Source organism: Scophthalmus maximus, chromosome 5, assembly GCF_022379125.1.
Source record: "Scophthalmus maximus strain ysfricsl-2021 chromosome 5, ASM2237912v1, whole genome shotgun sequence".
In the NCBI taxonomy this organism is placed as follows: Eukaryota; Metazoa; Chordata; class Actinopteri; order Pleuronectiformes; family Scophthalmidae; genus Scophthalmus; species Scophthalmus maximus.
The window spans coordinates 5278923-5300906 of NC_061519.1; the positions used below are offsets into that span (position 1 = coordinate 5278923).

Consider the following 21984-nt stretch of genomic DNA (forward strand, 5'->3'; position numbering starts at 1 on the left):
ATTATTAATGGCTGCTAAGAGGGCACAGCACAGCGGTAAAGTGAAAAATAAAGCTACACACACACACACTACTGCATTTGAAACAATGGACCTGAGCCATTTCAAAAGAAATACCTGTCACTAATCAGGACAGAATTCAGAAGCAAAGAACAGGTAGGTGCTCAAAATCTTCAGAGAATATCTTCATCAACACGGGGGGAGGGGGGGGGGGGGGGTGACACATTCACAGAGATATGCTATCAATATCAGTTTGCAAAATGAAAAAAAAAAAACTTAATTAGCATTCTCAAGGGTTTTTTTTCTCCCTTTTTTTATTGCCATAGACGGCACCCTCGGCAGCGTGCAGACAAAAGTGAATACATGAAAGTAAAGTACGCTCAGCGTGAGATTCCTCCAGGGACCTGCAAATCCTCATCCACATCATTTCACACGCAGCGAATGAGAGGTATGGATTATAGTTTATTATACAAAATATCAAGCAGAGACGTATTCTAATAGCAGTCATATCAATTACAGCCCTCTCACTCGGAGGGTTTATAAATATCTTACAGTGGCTCTTTCTTGGAGAGCCACGTTCTGGTTATAAAAATAGAAGAAGAAAGAAAAGGGGGGTGAAAAACATTTATCTCACTGTCACAATACCAGTTTCTTTGCAGAGTTCATTTGAAGTCAGTCTTCATCCGCAGTTCACGGCCTTGTCACGCTCCGTTACAGCCACCTCTACTGTTCCCTTCCTGGTGTGTCTGACATTTTCTTCCTATTTCTGGGAGTAAATCATGTGGGAACCAAATATACAATACTTCACACAAGAGTCGGTGATGACGAAAGAAACACAAAAACCTTTAACATTGAATTTCTGGGAAAACCCGGCAACAACAGTAGCTGACCGACAGGGTTTATACCGTGTTACGAGTGTAAATCCACACAACACATTCCAATAAGATATCTGATGAAACCGCCAAACTAGGTAAAATAAAGGAGAAAAGGTAAAGGAGGACTACAAATATACAAATTAAACAGTTAGCATAGCTTATAGTAAACTATTCATCTTGCACTGCTCAGTGTAAATCCAATTAGGGACAAAGATTGTCGTTATTCTGCCTAAAATAGACAAGCCAAAATCTAATTCCAGGAGAAAAATAAATATATAAAGGTCTACAATACTATGAAAATTTTGGACTAACTTATAGATGATAGATTTCATTTGTTTCACGATAAATCAGATTATTTCTCTCTGTATGCCTCCACAGTCTGCCCAAACTAGCTTTTTGGGGAGGAGGCTCAATCAGATGTGGATGATATAAAGCACTGCACGATTATAAACCCGTTCAAAATGAGTGAAAGTGAGACAACGTCTCGATTGAACAGCATTGTGAGCAAGCTAGAGAACGAGCTGGCATTGGTTAACGTGTTTACTCAAAAACTACTCAACCAATTTCCTTGACATTTTGTGGAGGGCCAGCTTTGGTCGCCAGCCCATCACAGAGCCAACATACAGAGACAAACAATCATTCACTGTCACAATCACACCGATTGGCAATTATTACCAACACCGTTGAAATTCAAAAAAACACTAATAAAATCTGAAATAATATTCAGATTTCACATAAGTCTGGAATCACATTAAGATTTGTTAAACCAACTTGTTTATTCTTGCTTGTTAGACTTTGGATTTTGCTTCCTGGGGGCGGCCGCCTAGTGTTCAACAATGAAAACCCGGCCCAAGTTATAAATTATTAATGTCTACGGCTGTCAATCTTCGGCTTTGTCAGATCCCCAGAAATGCAGTTTTTCTTTTGCAAATGCATCTGGAGCCGCTCACATTCAGACTTCTTGCTATGAAAAGGAGGGATTGCCTTTTGAATCCAGACTTTTTAACACCCTGCTGAGAGCAAACTTTGGCAAACAAAAGATTGAGAGCTCCGTCTCCTCTTCAGGCGATCCCAGCAGGCCTTTCAGCTCTTCAGCTCCCCTGGTGCAGAGCTACTCTGGGTCTGGGTTTGATTTTGTCTAAGAAACTAGACACCCAGAACTTCATGGCGGATTCTCAACGGAACCTGCTGGGGTTTGCGTGGTTTCAGTATTCGTCCCATGAAAGTCCAGAGTGCTGGAAAAGAAACACCAGAGCCAAAGACCAGCTTCTTTTCTTATGCTAAAAATAATTTGGCAACTGTGAGACTCGGAATACTGAAAGGTGGCAAGACAAAGTAAGTGAAGCCTTTTCTTTTAGGGTTCAACGGTCTGCATTTGTTTTAAATGTGGTCAGATCTTCACCAAAGTTACAACTATGATTAAACACATTTCACCCATTGACTGACGATATCAACAAAAACTAATAAGAGTCAGATTTACAAAAGTCCAATGAATAATACAAGGTGTGGGTTAGAGCCACATTGGTTTATGTAAAAAAAACAAATGAAATATCAACTTACGATCAAGAATTGTTGATTTCCACGAGGCTGGAAAAGGTTAAAAGTAATCTCAGAGTTTATGTCTTCATCGGGCAGACAAACTGTCCCGGGCCTGAAAATTAAGTACAGTGGAGAAAGCACCATGCTTTGGCATCGTCTTGGCCCAGGAAGCTCGCCATCATCTGAAGGAAAAAGAAAATCCCATGTTTATCTTGCAAGATAATGTCAGGCTGGCCGTCCGCCAGCTAACGCTGGTGATGCAGCAGGAAAATGATCCGAAACACACTAAATCCATTCCAGAATGATAACCCACCTTCTGGATTGGTCCCGTCCAGAGCCCAGATTTGAGCCCGTCAGAGATGTGAGAGCCGCTCACACCAGAAGTTAATAAGGCTCTGAATATTTCGTGAGATGAGGAGGCTAACCAACACAGTAATCGGCCTTCAGCAAGCTATGCCACAACCCGTCAGCCATTATGACCCCTATCCTGTCCATAATGAGGACAAAGAGGACTGGCCTGACCCCCCGCCATGGCCAGACACAGCGGACTGTGAAGAGCTAGCAGCTCCACCAACGATGGACCGGTTGGACAAGCTAATGGCGGAGCTATAGCTGATAAAGAGCCAAGCTATGTCAGCTAGCCGCCACAAAGCGTCACTAGTGAAGGTCGGCAGTCAACCTTTGCACCTCCAAACCCAGCAGCTAAGCAGAGAGCCTTATTCTCCACAACCCAGCAGGCTATCCACGTCAGCAGCCGCCACAGCACTTCCAGCCTGCAGTGCAGCCTCCACCCCCGAGGCCTATGTACCACGCTGCTATGTCGACGCCACCACAGCTCCCATACCAGTACCAGCCTGCGTACCAGCCTCAACCCATCAGGGCAACATCCTATGCTGCTGCTTATGCACCTCAGCAGCCCCCAAACCACCACCAGCCTGCATACGTACACAGCTACATCCTAGAGCCCCAGCCTATGCAGCAACCTATATGTCTCAACAGCCTGAGCAGCTTCCAGTCTCTACACAGCAAGCCCCATGGACGCAGAGACAGGGCCAGCATAACCACAGCTGAACAGACCTACAGGGGCCCACGCCCAACCATACCCTACTTCAGCCACCGTGACCCATGTGAGTTTGCATGTATGAAGATAGCTCTGGAGAACCTCCTGCCCGTAGCTGGGACCGAAATTGTTCAAGTATCAGATCTTGGTAGATCACCTGAAGTTCGAAGAGGCAAAGTTGATAGCAGATTCCCACCTCAACTCCGCCACGCCCTACACTGACACCATGTCAGCCCTCCATGAGAGATTTGACCAGCCCCACCAGATAGTTCTCAAGAAAATAACCAGCGTCCTAGACTCACCTGATGTTCGCCGTGGTGACACAGCCTTCGAGCGGTTTGCCCTCGATGTCCAGTCGCTGGTCGGCCTTCTCAAGACACTGGGCACTGATGGTGATGTGGAACTTCGCTGCGGGTCTCATGTGCTGTGTAAACTACCCCCAGAGCAACGAGCTGACTTCCGTCGATGCCAGGGACTGTTCCCACCCTGCTCAATCTGGCACAGTGGCTCCAGTATGAATCGTGGTGTCAGGACTACGACGGACAGACATCGTCCAGAGGGATGAGAGAGAAGCAAGCGTCCAGGTCAGAGGGTCGTCAGGGACAGCGGTTTGTTACTGTCCTCCACGGATCTAAAGGCCCAGAGGACAGCGCTCCTACGGGAGGCTTCAAGGGGAAGAAGGGGAGAACCAAGCCCTACTGCCCTTTCTGTGAAAATGAGGACCACTTCCTCAGCCAGTGTGCAGAGGTCACAAAGCTGACCAAAGAGAGGCTCACAGACTGGATAAGGGTCAACAAGAGGTGCTGGCGCTGTGCAAGGCCGCACCAAGCAGCCCAGTGTGACCTGAAGAAGCCCTGTGGCCTGTGCCAAGGGAAACACCTTCAGGTCCTTCATGAGGTCAACGATCGACCATCGAGGCCATCGATCAAAGAGGAGAGTTGCCTGGTGAGTTCTGCCACTGAGGTCCTGTACGTCGACCGACCACCAGAGGACAACAGAGTCTTACTGAAGGTCGTCAAAGTCCTCCTTCGTCATGGCAATCGTACTACACCCACCTATGCCATCCTGGATGACGGATCCGAGATGACTATGCTCCTGTCAGCAGCTGCACGAGAGCTCGGCCTACAAGGCACACGTGAGGACCTGCCCCTGCGGACCATCAGACGAGATGTCCAGACTCTCCGCGGCTCTGCAGTGTCCTTCCACATCTCTCCTGCTGCTGATCCAAAGATCAGCTTCCTAGTCTCCAGGGCCTTCACCTCAGCTTGCCTTGGTCTGGCTGACCAGTCCTACCCGATGGACCGACTCAAGCAGAGGTACACCCACCTGGTCGGTTTACCAATCAAGCCCTTTCAGAGTGTCAGGCCCCTGGTGCTTATTGGGTCCGACCACCCACACACCAGCAGAGTGGTACATTCCCCATCACATGGTGAGCCACACCGACAAGAACAGAGTCGTCTTCAATTACTCCTATCAGTACAGAGGCCAGAGCCTGAACAATTCACTGCTGCCTGGACCCACCCTTGGAGGATCGCTTCTGGGAGTGCTACTGCACTTCCGGGAAAACGCCATCACCCAGACATTAAGGGGATGTTCCATCAAGTCCGCCTACTCTCAGAAGACCGTCCCCTCCTACGGTGAAGCAGTACGACGCCTGGAAGGAGCTGCTAGAAGCTACAGCGCATGAGCTGCATGGGGCGGCAGATCAGAGCGGCAGCTGTACTGCAGAAGATTACCGCAATGCAGAGATCCTCATAATCAAGCGATTCCAGCGTGAGAGCTTCCCAGACAAGCTGCGGCTCCTGAAGGCAGGCAAGCCTGTCGCATCCAGCAGCAGACTGCTCACCTTGTCACCTGAGATAGATGAAGAGGAGCTCATTCGTGTTGGTGGTCGACTCCATCATGCCGAAGACCTCGAGCAGACAGCAGTACACCCTATCGTGTTGGATCCTGGCCACCCCTCTACCAGACTCCTCAATCAAGATTTAGACAGTCGTCTGCATCATCCTGGGCCAGAGAGGGTGCTCGCGGAGATACGGCGCTCATATTGGATCCTGCAGGACCGTGAAGCGATACGTCGCTACCAGCACACCTGCACAGAATGCCGACGCTGGATTCCCAAGATGGCAGACCTGCCGCCCGCTCACCTGCGCCTCTTCAAGCCATCCTTCTTCTCGACAGGGATGGACTGCTTCGGGCCATTTCAAGTGAAGGTGGAAAGGCGCATGGAGAAGAGGTGGGGTATCATCTTTAAGTGTCTCACCACCAGAGGTGTACACTTGGATCTCCTGAACTCCATCGACGCCGACTTGTTCCTGATGGCCCTCAGGCGATTCATCGCCCGCCAAGGGACATCGGCTGAGCTATACTCCGACCAGGGAACCAACTTCCGGGGAGGAGAGAAGGAGCTGCGAGAGACGTTCGCTGCCCTGTCACCAGATCTGCAACAGAAGCTTGCCAAGCAGAAAATTAGCTTTCACTTCAACCCCCCTGCAGCACTCCACTTCGGAGGAAGGTGGGAAAGGGAAATCCGTTCTGTGAAGACGGCCCTGTACACCACAGTGGGAGCCCAGCCAGTCCCAGAAGAAGTACTAAGGACCGTGCTGCTGGTGGAAGGGAGCCTCAATTCTAAGCCACTGGGGTACATCTCGTCCAGCCTCACCGACCTCGATCCCGTGACACCCAATGTCCTGTTGATGGGGCGCCCGGATGGATCCTTACCCCAGATCGTGTATCCAGAGACCGAACTCCTGAGTCGTCGTCGCTGGAGGCACTCCCAAGTTCTGGCAGATCGCTTCTGGTCCAGTTTCCTGCGGAACTACCTGCCCAGCCTGCAGACTCGCCAGAAGTGGCACTCTACAAGAGCCGACATTGCAGAGGGCACTCTTGTGATGCTGGTAAATCCCCAGCTCCCACGGGCTCTTTGGCCCATGGGCCATGTCACCAAGGTCCACCCTAGCGCTGATGGCCACGTCCGCTCTGCAGACGTGAAGATCGGAGGTCGTGACTACACCAAACCAGTGGCCAGGTTGGTCGCCCTGCCAGCTGTCCCGACCGTTGAGGACGACGACAGCACTACCGTCACCCTGCATAAGACACTAGAGACTTTGTCACCTTTCTTATGAGCGAATGTACTCCGCACATTCGGGGGCGGCTGTGAGAAAGGCTCTGAATATTTCGTTCATGACTATTATCTTGGCTTATTATTTCTACTTTAAGAGCAGAGTTAAGCTGTGAGCAATATGTGCCTGTCACTTTAAGTGCGCAATGCATTCTGGGTTGTTTTCATTCAGTAGTACAGACAGGGGAATTCACAGACAGTTCGCGCTATAACGTTCATATGAGCAACGCTGCAGTGCCAGTGTGTGTCTCTGAACGCACACGCGCAAGCCAAATGCACTCAGTGACTGTACTGTACCCTGTCTGTGTCTACAACGGATTAAAGTTGCCTTAAGACCGACTTCACTCTCCTGTCAAGTGTGTCCTGACCGACACCCCGGGGGCGAATGGGGCATACCCCTATTGTTCCAGTCACCTCATACAGTGCTTCACACAGCCTCTCCAACACCAGACATCCTGAGCAGCTCTGAAGGAAGAACGATGCAAAATGCCTCCTGGACACCGAGCGGGTTGGATCTGGAGCTACTGGAAGAGCTCTTATTAAATCAAAGGGTTTGTATTCAATAAATAAATGAAAGATTAAAGTAACTTGTCTCTTATTTTTGTCTTTACTTGACTTCAAATTGATGAAGCTTGTGAGGACTTCAGAGAAACGCATGTGGCCTTTAGTGCTTTGTGAAAAGTCATTTAAATACATAAAGGACACAGGATATGCTTAGATATTCTTTATATACAGTAATCATTGGCAGGGTCCGCACAAATCAACACAAACTAAATGATTTGGTCAACATAACGAAGCCTGAACCATACATCAGTATGGTGACAAATAACAACATCAGGCTATGGACCAAAGCTATGAGCAACAGCAACCCATAAATTAATGGCAAAATTTTACAAAAACTGTACATTTAACTATAAGAAATGTGTCCGACATTTTGATCAGCTGCAGTCCAACGATATTTTGATGTCACCAGCATCCAGGCGGCCTAATAAGGGTCTGTTGACTTGAAATGGTGCTCATCGATGGTAAGGAAGGCGTGGCCTTCATTTAAAAGAAAAGCCAAAGACGACCTGTACAAGCACAGGGACAGATTGCAAAAGTAAGTTTCTGTCTTCCAGAACTTTTTTGCATTTTCCTTGCATTGTGGGTTCCGGTAATCCAAAGATGGGAGGCTCCATACAAACAAAGACTCATAAATGTATAAACAAAACACAGGGCATGGTGAGTTTGTACCTGATGTCCGCCACTCTGAGATGATGCAGCTGAGTCTTCAGGTCGATGTAACTGATGCCTACATCACGGTCGGACGACTTCCTGATTTCATACAACACCTTAGACAGGAATTAAGAAATGACTTTCCAGCCAGTGTCTATTGATTAGTGCATTAAAAATTAAAAAAGGTCTTCACACAACCAAATGTGACAACATCCATATATTGGTATACCTGATTTATGGACCAAAGATATTATCGTCAACCTTCATTATCTTTCAGTTCACCTATGTATTTGCTATGTCAATTTCATTTTTCAATCAGCACCAGTCATCAAGATTCATTTCCATGCCTACCCAAGATAATTCACAACTTTCACTGTGAATGGTTTTCATTCATAAAAAAGAAACAAAAACAAAAATTCATGAGTCATTTTTGATATGTCTAATTGGGAAAAGCATAGGTGTAAATAATAAAATGAAGGACAGCTGGATTCATATGGCTCCTTCATTTTCAGGCTCTTGAATTGCTCATGTTGGCTCACTTAACAAAATCAATGTTAATATACATTTTCTTCCAACTTTGGCCAAGTCAAAATGATTTTAAAAAATTAGGTGAAATGAACCTTTTAACCCACTAACCTGACCTTGGATTGAAGACAAACCATTCTTTAAGACGCCTTTAGGATGTCCACTGCCGGAACTTCCAGACCATGAGGCGACGGTGTTCATATTCACGTCGTACACCTGAATTGACGGACATGAGCACGTTTAAAAAAAATATTGAAACATTTTAAGAATTGCAAATGTTCCTCTGAGCAACAATAAGAGCGGACGAGAATGTTCTTCCCTGCTCGCGGAGACTAGTTCAGAGGGGTTGTTTACTCTTCAGAGGTCTCCGTCTCTGGAACCCTGTGTTTTCCAGCCGATGTTTTGACTGCAGGTTACCTTAGACGTTAAGGAGCTGAGGCACCGGTTAGAATCTAGACTATAGGTGAGTGTGTCTTGAGGTATAGATTACAGACAGAGAGCAACACGACAGGCAGAGAAGACTCTATAGGACGGTGTCTCCTCAGTGGGTTAGACAACGACACGTGTGGCTCTCAGGAGGTTAAATACCCCAAGACTGGGAGTGGGCAGGTTTGCGGATGACACTGCACTATCCAGGTTTTTGGATGACACTTGTGATGCGAGTATCCATCAAGAAACCTTAATATTGAGCATCTGAATAAACACTTCTGTGCAAGACATCCACGGCTGCTTGATTATCGACTTCGGCGTCATCAGTTTTTCCATTACAATAAACATTAAGCAGGCAAAACTCACCCACAAGGTCCAATACCTTTCCAGAAAGCTGCATATGGGCTTGTACCACCTCCAACATGTGGGATGTGATCTCGTTCAGGTCCTCGATGCAACGGATATTCATGGCCATCAAATACCTTTGACCCTAAGGCAAAAATAGAAACTGATATTGTTATACTTGATCACAAGACTCAAAAAAGAAAACCTGTCCTTAGCCTGTCTCATCACTAAACCCCGTCTTTGCATTACTCACTCTGATATTGCGTGGGTTTCCTGTAACCTTCACGTACGATCCCGGAGAAGCAACGGCCACAATTGCGCCGTCCTGTGAGAAATTTGAAACTGATCATTTACCACAAACGGCCCAGTCGGCAGTTTTTCCATTTGTAGCCCTGAACAGAGCGGACTGCTGCCACTGGCCTCGGTGTTCACCCACTGCTTCACATTTAACGGGGGACCGGTCATGTCGTCCACAGAGTACCGGACGCTGGTCGCCAAGGGGGAACATTCTCGGACGACGCCGACGACAGACACCTGCAGCAAGAAAAGCACAAGCAAATAAGATGTATCCTCAGACAAAAACACACTTGAAGAATTAACCGATTAAAAGCATTGTAACTAAATGAAGGTACTCTTACACCATTTCTATTTTTTAAACTCATAGTCGGTGTTGTTTTATAACTTTATGACTAAATACCTGCAAAACTAATGACAATCGATGAGCCCTTGTACCTGGTTGAGTTCCAAGTCACCGATTGCGAAGGCTCCCTTGTCGACTTGAGAGGCGGACAGAAGCTGAGACACTGTGCAGGGCAGAATCTGAAGAGCGGCATTCTGTGGCGAGAGCAGAGCGGAACAATGACTGAATCCGATCTCACCAAATTGTCATCTCGTCCTCAGATCTACACACTGTTGTAACTTGGCACTAATAGAAGATGGACACACTTTTGATGTCACCGCACTGTGACTGGTGAACCCACCGGTGGACTGGCTGCAAACTGTGTGAAAGAAAAAAAGGTAAAAAAACCAAACTGAATTAGGTTAATTTCTCAGCAAAAAACTATTTAGAAAGTGCAACGACAATCGGCCTCATGCAAGAACCGTTTGTAAGAACAGGTTTGTTCTTAAATTGTGTTCTTTGGGAAAACTTGCGGCATTCACCAATTCTCTCCTCTTTAGAGTATAATTTTCACATTAAAGCAATCATTGACATATAAATTACATAAAATATATAAAACGTTAATATAAATATGTAAATGACACCTCTGTATGTTGCCATGACTCAAGGGCGACTCAGCATCAACAGTTCTGCTTTAGTCCGTCACTTAACTGCTGCTGACGCTGCTCAAAATCACTTTCATTTCTGAAATCAGGACTTTAATCTCCAATCTCGTAAAGTTCTTTTTTATTATATGATGCCTTTTTTCATGAACGAACACTTCCTGACATGACACAGGAAGTATATTGTCACACGTCATTTTCTACCCTCGTGCACGCTCGCTCAATTACGCACAGGTGACATTCATCATGTTTACGCAGTTAAGTCACACAACTTGCTGGAGACAGAAGTGTTTCATGAATTCGACGTTGCCTGTGCATACGAAGGAATGTAAGAGACATTTAAGACACAGGGATGTTCTTGCACGAGGCCCAATTTCTGGAGCGACGCAATCTTACCTTGGCTCCACATGACAGAGTATCTTCAATGCAGCAGCTGCAGCGGTTCTGTAGGAGGTCTGATGTGAAGCCTCTCGGATCAGAGGACGTGATGGAGCACAGGGAGTGTGCAGCCATCAGGTGTACTGCATTAGCGCAATTACCCATGGTGCATTGTGGGACAGGAGGGGGGGAGCCTGAGGAGTAAATGATGAGTTGTGATGCCATTCACATGCTCCGCTTCTTTCAAAGCACGTCGCTCGTTATTTCAATTCCTTTTTTATTAAAAATCCATCCATTCAACAGTGATTGAAAGGTGTTCACGCCACTTTAAATAAACTTCATTTAATCTCTTCCAAATGTCCTACGATTACATAAGGCGCACGTTAGGAAAAGGGCGATAGGACCAACTTTCTGAATCCACACACACTCTTTCACAGTCAATACAAGAAGATGGCACAGCGCCGGTCTTCTTTGTTTACCACTGGAGTGGAACTCAGCAGCAGTGTTTAAAGATGCCTCTAGTGGCCTGAAGCTGCGTTACACAGTATGACTGGTGATTGGACTGAGAAAAATATATTTCAGCTACACTTCCTCAGTGTATTGCATTATAGTGTTCATCACTACTTGTATCAAATGGGGAGTAAATATATGCGTCAATATGACCTAGTCCAAATGTAACGGAGTGTTACAATTAAATTACATTTTAACCTTAACACAACAAACACAAACATCGTTGTTATCTCTACCTTCACCCACTGTGATCTGAAAGCAGCTTCAGGCCACTAGTCACTCCCGTAGTATAGTATCTGGCTGCTGGGGGCAGCACTGAGCTCACCACTGCTGAGCACCACTCCAGTGGGCGAGTGAAAAAAGAAACCCTGCATCGTCCGACACCATCTATGTATCGATCTTAGGCTTGCATTTTATATGACGTCAATTGGTCCCACACAGTCACTGAAACAAACTGCCTACGACCAGGTGAATGATTACCTTCAACATTTTTAATGTACCAAACTTTATGAGCCACACAGTGACTGAACTGCCCCGAGTGCCAGGACACGGTGTATGACGGTCCTGGATCAGATATGCGCTAAAGTGGTGAACTTGCTTGTGTCCCACAATTCCAAAAGGAGATTGTTCCATTACCAGATGGTCCGGTACCAGACGAATCGTAGACCAGCTTTGCTTTCACAAAAATCACAAAACAATAGGCCAATGTAAAACATACCAATATCACTAGCACACCGACAGTATTAACCTGTAAATATATCACATCTTTTCAATGATTGAAGTAAACTGAGGCGCGATTAAGAGCTGAAGAAAAACTGAATCCATCACAGCAATTTACAAACAAGTCAGGCTCTTGAAAACAGAGCACATCCAGTCAAATGTACATCAACCTCGTTCGTCCCCCGTTGATCCTATACAGTATTTACACATGTGCAAAGAAAGTGAATACAACAAATCATAGGATGAAATCTCTGGATAAGCACAGACCGAGAATTTGTTTGGCAAACCCTAATAAGAAAGTAAGTGCCGCCCCCCCTCGCCCCGTCTCTAAAAGGGTGAAAGGAAGAATACTGGCCAGAAATGCCTCTACCCATCATTCTTCTCGGTCTCGTGTCAAACAAAAAAACGCGTTGACTTTCTGAAATAAGGCAAATTTGAATCGCATCTAACAGGAGATTAAACGATTACAGCTACAGGGGGAATTTAAGGCCGTATAGCAGATGAATGTTGGCAACAAGTTGAAGGATACTTGATCTGCCGCCAGAGATCAAGAGCAACGAAGGAGCAACGAAGGATCCAAGATTGTTTAGTTTTTTGGGGGGGATTTTCGTTTAAAAAAAAAATGTGCAAAAGTGCACAAATTATGTATGACCTGAATGGCAAAGGGGGTCCCGAGCCTGATCCCCTGCCAAGTGCTGCAACATCTTAATAGGCTTAGAATTTGCCTGTCGGAAGCATGAAGAAAGGGATTACTGTAAGATCCGGAGCCCGAGGAAACGAAGAGCAGTGACACAGTGAAAGGAGATCAAGTTAAACACAACAGTATTGTGTGTCAAAGGAGAAAATGAAAAAAAGGAAGAAAAAGAGCAGAGATCATCTGGCTCATGGTGTCTTCCTCTCTCGCTTCTTGCCTGAAGGTGAGAGGCACTGCATGCATAAGTAGACCGTGGCAGACATTGTGTTCGGCTGATAAACAAACGAGCGACGCAGTTATCACACCCGATCCAGCCTCGCAGAGCTCCTCCACGTGATGCCGACTGGAGTTACTGTAGGACTGAACATAAAAGCCCCAAAAAATCTGCTGCAAAAGTGCTGTCACTGAATCCCTGAGCCCCGTTGGCTCGCTCGGGTCTAAATGGACGCAGAAATGAATATTCATCTCATTCAGCAGCTCACTTTACATAATTAAATGAATGTTTAGGCAACACGGGGAGTTCTGTCCAGCGTAGGTCTGTCTGTCACGTGTGGGCGAGTCATTCCACACAAGTCTTCTTGAATGTCGAACACACTTCTACTTTTTTTGTGGTGTGCTCAGTTTTGGATTTTCTTATCAATCATTGGATGATCCTGGTTTAGTAAGACTTGTTTTTTTCCCCTCATAGTTGTGGTCATTATTTCTATTGGCTATGATGACATTGTATTCTGTCGGAACATGGCCACATTGCTACAATTAAGTCCAATGGGGCAAAAAGAAAATTTAAAAACACAGGTTGTAAACTCGCCGACAGATGATCGTCAACCACAGGGAGGAGACACGAAACACTAAATCCAATACACATAAGGAACATAGTGTGCACCTGCACAGTGACTAGTTATGGTCGCCCGAGGATGACGAGGAGCTTATTCTGTTAACTGTGGTGGAAGTTTGTGGTGGGGAGGCTGTGTAACAGCTGTCCCACATGCTACTGTATATCGTAGTTAGTTATGGTAATATAATGTCTTATCATTTATTAGACTTAGGGAAGTTTACCTTAAACATGACAAAGCAGATAAACAATTGTGTGTCCAAATATGGGAAAACGTTAAAAGCTTAATTCTGCCTTTTGTGTTGTATTTCTAAGATACATTTCATGTGTTTCTATTATAAAAATCGGAGAAGCATTGTGTTTCACTGCAGCGGACAATTACTTTCATTATATGCACCTCTATCGATTACACTTGATAAAATCAATGATCGCTGGGTCCGTAGCCTTACAGGAAACAGTCAGCAGAAGCCTTTTCACTGTTTCCCAGTTTAAAGTCCACATGGGTCTGTGTGTCTTAAAACTGGAACCATGAACTGATGAGGCTGTGACGTCTTACCTGAGACCTACATAACTTTTTTTAATACATCATTAAATTACATCGAGTTAGTTCTACAAACTCAAACTCAATGTTAATAAGTTTACATTAGCTTGCTACAGCTAATTAAATTTCTTCGTTGTCATTTCAGTGAGTGGTTCCCCACAAAATTACCATAAACGGTATAGCAAAAATATCCTACGTGACCTGGACACAGTGTGGGTCAATTAACTTAGTGAATGTATCTGTATCATCATCATCAATAGGAATAATGGCCAAAACCATGAAAATAAGCACACCGTCTGAAAATGAGCTCGCCCCAGTTGTGACCAACCAGATTCTCCCTCTGGACTCTCGTCCTCACCGACTGCGTGAAGCGCTTTGTCATTAACATCCAGTGTTTTGTGTATAAGGCTCCATATAAATAAAGCTGACGTGTCTCCATCATGATACATTCTAGTGAACTGGTTATGGATGTGTCTGGGACCGATTCACTTATCTTGACGGTTGCAACAGGGAGAAAGAAGAACAACGCCAACTGCAACAACCTGCGGGGTGGACACCGACTGATAAAGCATCCTCTGCCCACACGGCCAACGGACAAAAACAAGTTATCTTCCAGCACCAAAGTTTGGTTCTCTTACCCTCCAAGACTGCCGAGCGAAACTGAACTTGTCTGTAGATGTTTTGTCTCCAAATACCATCATGCTATATGTTTGTATTACCTGAGCATTCAGTGCATGTCTGCATTTGATGCAAAAACAGAATCAAATCTGAATGTACATATTGATGCTGGTGGTGATGACAGGCAGAAATCAGTTCTGCAGTTCAGATGTCAGGTTCCTTCACATTCGGGTGACTAGGTTTTCATACTGGCCCTTTGGACTGTAAAAAAAAAAATCACAGGATTATGTCTCATATTGCATTTTTTAACAATTAGCACCGAGTCCAAGATGGTATTTGTAGACAAAACTGTTTTGACTTTCACTTCAAAGCAAATCCGGGACTTTTCGGGTCATTCTTCATCATGCTCGAATGATTCTGTATGGACGAAGTGGAAGCTGTGATGTGATTAGCCTGAGACTAAGCTGCAGTTTTGAGGAGCAGCAGCAGCAGCAGCGGGTGTCAAACCTCTCCTCTTCATTATAAAGACAAAGCCAGCAGAGGACTGTATGCACTTGGAAAGTGGATCAGGTTTAAACCATGATACAAACAATGACTATTCTAGTTATTGTTCCCAAGTCAAAAACACAATAATCCCCCCGTTATGTGACCATCTAGGTTAACAGTAGTTGATGAGATGTGTACATGTGCTTGATCGACTGAGTCTGTGGTGCCGTTGCGCGTCCATCACGTGTCCCAGTCCAGCTCTCTGCAGGCAATACGGACCAGTCTGAGCTCCAGCTCAAAGGCGTCGGGCCGTTCCTGAGGATTGGCCGACAGCATCTCCCTGATCAGCTGCTTCATGTGGCTGTTCATGCTCTTTTTCCGGGCGGGGATCAGCAGCTCCATCTTTGGGTTCTCCAGCAGCGCCTCCCCTAAGGGTACAATCTCTGAGCCCTGCTGCACATAGCTCCCGAGCAGCTCCTTCTGAGTCTCCACGTCCACAAAGGTGATGCGCTCCACCATGGCCCAGATGATCACCCCCAGGGCAAAGATATCTGCCTTGGCCGTGTAGTGGCCCTCCCAAACCTCCGGGGCCATGTAGAAGTCTGTTCCACAAGCTGTGGACAGGAAGCACTTGTTGACGCTGGCCGGCTCCTCTGGGTTGAGGCCCGAGGTGGAGCAGACCTTGCTCAGGCCGAAGTCGGCCACTTTGAGGGTGGGCTCCGACGACCCGGCGGGCGTGCAGGCCTGCGAGATGAGGATGTTGTCTGGTTTGAGGTCACGGTGTATGATCTGGTTGCGGTGCAGGAAGGCCAGGGCGCTGCCCAGCTGCAGCATGAAGCTGGTGTTGGTCTTGCGACTGGGCTTGCGGGACAGAATGTAGGCGTTCATGTCACCCCCGTCACAGAAGTCCATGACAAACCACAAGTAGTAGGCACAGCACGGGTCAAAGGTGATCTCCCCTTTAAGAGACGTCTCCACCAGCTACAGTGGAAAGACAGAGAGAGAAAAACAAGTCAACATGAGACCACTGGTGAAGTCTCAGGAGCAGTCAGTGTCTGCACGCTGCACACACTTGAATGAGCCAGATCTTGATAGAATTAAGGCAAAAAATGACATAACATAGTATTAATAATGACATTTTTCGAGCCTTACTTCTGTGACAAATATGGTAAATTCATGACAATGAACCATCAACTTCAGCTTTGTACTGTGCAAAAGAATTGACAGAAAATTCACAGAAATCATTTTGAATCCAGTGTAGTACTTCAATTATCAAGTCATGATCTGATTTCTTTTGGATGTTAATTCTTAAAAACAAGCAAAAAAGATGAAACCTGTCTAAAGACACAGAACTGAACAGTGACGGACCAAGGTGCAGTTACACACAACAAGCTCTGACAAGCCACAGGTATAAATATAGTCAACTACCTTTTGTACTTTGACCATTTTATTTTGGCCCACTTCCAATCAACTCAAATGGAGGCGGGCTTTACAGCCAGCAGGGGGCAATCGAGATGTTTTGACTTCATTTTTGTGGGCGGTCATGTCGTCCATCGTTATATACAGTCTGTGGTATGCCCTGCCTCAGTTTGACTAGGAGTGAGGCGCTCCCTTGTGCCATAAGCACAAAAAAAGTGTTAATGAAGCCAGCAGCATCGGCGTGGTAGCAGAAATTTTATTCTAGGCACGAGTGTCTCTAGCAAAGATAAAAGCTGATGTGATCCTGCTGAACGCATGAGAAAAAAATAATCTACACAGCCATGAGTAAGCCACGAAACAAGTCGCCCAACAGCTGCATTTATAGGATATTAAAACAAACAGAAGCACTATCTCAACCCCACAGACAACGCTGCATCAAGCATAACCAAAATCATTGTTTCACATTAAGTCTGCACTAACTTACATGTTCACGGATAGGGCGCAAAGCTCTGCAGTGCGAGGAGAACAAAACGTCACTCATACCTAAACAAGGCCAGGCTGCTCCGGCTTTGTATTCATAACGTGTCGTCTGCCACCTTCCATCGTGGGACATTTTTTAAGTCAAAGCTGCGTGTGAGGCCTCTCATCTTTTATCCCCGCTGCAGGAAGTGAGTTCATTTAATCTTCCCCTTTCACAGTGGACCGCAAATCTGCGAGGCTTCATCCATCTCACACTAAATTAAGATTAAAGGGGATGCGATTGTGGGACTTGATCGATGGTGTTTTGGACAAAGCACTGAAAAGCTACAGGTTTGCAAAAGAATAACGTACACTAAAAAAAAAAATTAGTTTGAGTATAACTTATTGACTTAACTTGCAGAGGGAATCAGAAGTTGGTTGAACAAAATTAAAAGTGGAAGAAAAGAATATAGTGTGTAACCACTTAACAAGAATAGGGCCAAGAATGGGGAATATCTGGTGCAGTTTGCCTCTCAGGTTTTGGTCACATTGGTCGAACAATGGGCAGAGCACATTTGATTTTGGGCGTTAAAACAATCCACCTCTCGCCTATAAAACACTGCCTTTTCACAGTCATGTACGAGGTGCCCACAGGCCGGATTTATGCTCGCCGTTCCCGTCCGTGTGCACGGGGGCGTTGACGTCAAGTTGACGGCACTTCCCGTGGCAGCCGTTGGTCTGGTTTTGCGGGGTTGCACACCTCCCAAATTTTATAACTTGCTCGTCTGGAGCATTGGCAAGATGGACCAGCTGTACATAAAAAAATACAGAAGGGTTGTTGTGTTCAGGTCATGCTCGTGCGGGCCCGACCATGCAGCACTCTGCAGAAGTGATAGAAATTCCTAGTGGAAACATCGTTGTAAAAGAAAAATGGCTGCAGAGTGTTTGATAAGCCACTAGCCAAGGAATCCACTACACCAGAGAGAATAGGTGCAAATTATCCCCCAGTTTGTGCGGTCAGATAACTCTGTCCTATTATCATTTGTTCTTCTGTAAACATGTACTGGAACATTACAGAGCAATAAAAAAAAAAGAGCTGGAATAAAGGGATTCTGGGAAAGTGTCCAATGCTGGCGCTGCAGAAAACTGAATGAATGGTTTGACAATAGCCTGAGTGACAGTGTTGCTGAGAGACTATAATCAGACTCTGGCAGAGCGCCTGTGAGGCTGCAGGCAGGTTGAGGGAGGGGGGACATGGACAACACTGATCCAACCAGAAACTTCCAGCTCTTCTGCTGATCCACATCAGCCAGAACTGAGATCCTCAGTCTTTATCTTCAAGTGCCAATATTTAGAAATTGCCATTCGAGTCATCTCAGAAAATGAGTTCAAATAACACACTAAGTTTGCCAAAAATAAAACATCATTGACCTCCATGTTTACCTTATTAAAGTATCTCAAACTGAGTAAAGCAAATATATTTCAGCAGTGCATGGAAAAAAAGAAACATCCCTGTGATCATCTAGAATACGACACAGGATGTCATGATGCAGTGGATGAAATTCTTTTCATGTGACTAAAGCCTTATATTTTGGTGACAAGGTCATCATCACTGAATGATACTGAAGTCATTGTTTTTTCTGAAGTAGCACTTCTGTGACTGTCGAATATTTGCATCGATGCTGGTTATTAATAGTTTTGATGGTGTGAATATTTGCAAGAGAGTATTTTTGCATGTATTTGTAGTGTGTACAGGACTTTAGTCCACACATGACCTACCAACAAGTGTTGCCTCCTTCCTCTGATACCTGCCATCATCAGCCAGCAAAGAATCACTCGTCAGATGTTAAAAAGATGTGTCATTGGAAGGGGTGTAATGTAAATGATGCCTTAACTGGGGGACATGTCAGGAGCAGATCACCATCAGAAAAAATTAACTGATAGATCAATTTACCAGCTTTAAACTTGAGTTTTGTTATAATGTCAGGAGGGTTTGGGGTTTATTTTCACTGTAAACTTTCATTATAAATGAACAGAAGTATATGAAAAAAACGTTTAATGCCGTCAAGTCTTGCTGATTAACAAGAGCCACAGTTACTGGCATATCTGATGTAGCACACACACTAAACAACACAAATTTGTTTTATTCTGACTGGTGTTACATATCTATCTGGTGTCAGCTCTTTGTAATTGTCAAGAAGTTGACGGACTGGTTGTTCCTCTAGCACTATTATGAAGACACACCTGCTCGGTCTGGCAGTCCCAAGGATGAATTTGTCAGACAAAGAAATGACCTGGTGACCTACTTGGTCAATCAGCTCAGAAAGAACCAAAGAGAAACAGACTTCATTTCTAAATCCACGTGGATGTAATCTAATCCATTTATTATCCGTTCACAGGTAATTACCTGCAGCCACAGCATCGACACAGTCCATCACTTGAAATGGCTTCATCAGGCTTTCTTAAGCACCTACGACACCTCTCAGAATCACTGAACCAACTGAACCAACTGAACCAACTGAACCAACACACCTGAGAGACATCTATCTTCCACTAGCACCGTTCCAGTGAATTCTTTATCCTCACCTCCAGGTAGAGCGGGGAGCTGGACCCATGGCTCATCCTCTGGGCCAGCTGGTCCCGCTGCAGAATACACTCCTCCAGGTGGATGACGTTCGGGTGCTGGCTTTGGATGCTGCTGAGGGCCCAGAACTCGCGCAGGGCCAGCTCCACATTCTCCGGAGAGTGGCAGCGGATCTTCTTCACCGCCACACGGGCCCCTGTGCGCTTCACTGCCGCCTCATAGACTACGCCGTAACTGCCACGCCCCACCTCCTGGATCAGCTCGTATTTCGGCTGGCTGCTTACCATCCTAGTCCTCACTGTGGGGAGACAACGTGGGCGTTAGTATTGGTTTGGTGGACTTTACAAGACTCAGCCAGGCTGAGGAGGGTCTGGATGCAGGAGGAACAATTACAGCAGAGTACTGGATTAAAACAAACTTGGACATTTTATTATTACACATATCCTTTAATATACACAATTCCTCTAGTTATTGTTCACATCAAATTCTTATGAGTCATATTGCTTGTCAGCAAGCAGCCTCATATTTTAAGTGGAATACATCAGTCAGTATTACTTCAGGGTCTTTAAATGCCGATGATGATCTACTGAAGATTATCCAACATTATCTTGTTATTGCGCTCTCTTCTGGACAAGTACAACATTGTTTGACCAAGGTGACCACAACACACAGCGAACACAAATCCACGCTGAGGTTCACAAACTGGTTTCTGTCACAGAGTCCTTGTGTTACCTTGTTACAGTGTTCATGATCGTATGTCCCTGCATGAGGGTACAAGTCAAATCAACATGTGATGCTTCACCGGAACGTGTCATGCCACGATAAAGAAGTTCACACGTCTGACCAAAAGAGGTCAAATCACACAATCAATGTCACTCGTCCCCATCAGGGTTAGGGTTAGGGTTAGGGTTATCCTGCCGTTCTACCTCCCGTTCCACCTGCCAGACCCACACCCCTCAGTAAATAATCAATAATCAAATACTCAGTTATCTTCAAGTGTAAGAGCACATTTCAAAGAAACTTACATCATGGGCTGCGACTAATTATTATTTTGCGGATCATTTATTTTTAGAATGAATCAAGTCACGACTAGTTAAAGTTCTCACTTCATCCAACCGACAGTCCAACACACAACGATGATGTAGAGTAATAAGATAGAAGCAACTGCTCATATTTGAATATCTGGAAGAGTGGCTGACATTCTGCTGCTTGGTAAATGACTTGAGTGATTGATCTATTGACAACATTGTTGTTAATTAGTGAAAGGTACAGTTACATCAGCTCTACTTTACTTTAACTGGTATTTCTTTAGATTGACAACAACACCAGGGTTTGGGGCAAAACATAAGACAGTAACTCACCTGTACCTGCACAGGGCCATTCAGCTGGACTGATCATAACACTTCACCATCAGACACTGTCACGTTCTGCACATGAGAAACCATCTCCCCTCGGTCACGGTCACACGCACGCGCGCGCGCGCGCACACACACACACACACATCGTCCTCTTGGCTGATTGGCTAACAGGCTAACAGCTAAGTGGCCTTGTCGGTGAGCTAACGTGAGCTAATGACGTTAACAGCCGCTAACAAAGAGTCACGAGCTCTCGGCGGCACAACCGACACGCGAGTCCGCGCCAAGCTTTTATATTTATATATATATAGAGAGAGAGAGAGATTATATTATTCATATCTGAACAAGTTCCTCTCTGCTCCCCCGGACCGACGCTGGGGCGTGGAGGAGGCGTGCGTGGTAAATACTGGGCATTGACAGTTTATTGTCCCGTGTGTGTGTGTGTGTGTGTGTGTGTGTGTGTGTGTGTGCACCGAACCGGATTCCTCAGAACACACACACACACCTGCGAGTCAAGTGGACCCGCGGCCGCGGAGACAATGTTCCGGATGAGTCGCTGCCAGGTGTCGTTCCAGTCTCACCTGTCGGTCGCTGCTCGGGGGTTCATGTGGTGTCTTCCTCTTCCTCCCTCTCCCTGGCAGCCATTACCGCCGCTCTCGCTCTGCTCGCTCGCTCACTGGACGTGAGAGCGCGCGGGCTGCGGCGCGGCGCGGCGGTGGACGGAACGAGACGACTTCCGGTTACGCATTTCAAAATAAAGTCTTCTTTTCCCCCCCGCAAAGAACACTAAAACGCCCTCTGACCTGGCACAGCATCATCCATGTTCTTATAGAGGGCCGACATTCAGTATCTGTGAATATGAAGCATATGCACAGATTTAATTCAACATGCCAATTTATTTCTTCCTTAACGGCAACTTTTACAAAAGCTTTTAGCCCATTATTATGCTTTATTGATTAATCTTAATCTTGTTAAGCCTAAACTGGGACAGTAAACCATCA

At 45.7% G+C, this 21984-nt stretch overlaps 2 protein-coding genes across 4 annotated transcripts; both read right to left on the reverse strand.

The window, feature by feature from the left end:
- Positions 1-216: 216 nt before the first annotated feature.
- LOC118310934 (replication protein A 32 kDa subunit-like) lies at positions 217-10922 on the reverse strand. 2 transcript variants are annotated; one of them, XM_047332031.1, is made up of 9 exons: positions 10784-10922; positions 10052-10104; positions 9839-9940; positions 9527-9640; positions 9360-9431; positions 9144-9251; positions 8444-8548; positions 7826-7923; positions 217-2593 (listed from the first exon to the last, which is right to left on the reverse strand). In XM_047332031.1, the coding sequence occupies exons 1-9, from the start codon at positions 10794-10796 to the stop codon at positions 2590-2592; spliced, it is 669 nt and encodes a 222-aa protein (XP_047187987.1). In that variant the 5' UTR covers positions 10797-10922; the 3' UTR covers positions 217-2589. The 2 variants fall into 2 exon arrangements, with proteins under 2 accessions (XP_047187987.1, XP_035490215.1); XM_035634322.2 differs by lacking the exon at positions 217-2593 and adding an exon at positions 7302-7662.
- An 826-nt stretch (positions 10923-11748) lies between these two features.
- pdik1l (PDLIM1 interacting kinase 1 like) lies at positions 11749-21708 on the reverse strand. 2 transcript variants are annotated; one of them, XM_035634318.2, is made up of 3 exons: positions 21565-21708; positions 19631-19926; positions 11749-16147 (listed from the first exon to the last, which is right to left on the reverse strand). In XM_035634318.2, exons 2-3 carry the CDS (start codon positions 19913-19915, stop codon positions 15407-15409), a joined length of 1026 nt encoding a protein of 341 aa, XP_035490211.1. In that variant the 5' UTR covers positions 19916-19926; positions 21565-21708; the 3' UTR covers positions 11749-15406. The 2 variants fall into 2 exon arrangements, with proteins under 2 accessions (XP_035490211.1, XP_035490212.1); XM_035634319.2 differs by having other exon boundaries at positions 21489-21649.
- Positions 21709-21984: the final 276 nt, after the last annotated feature.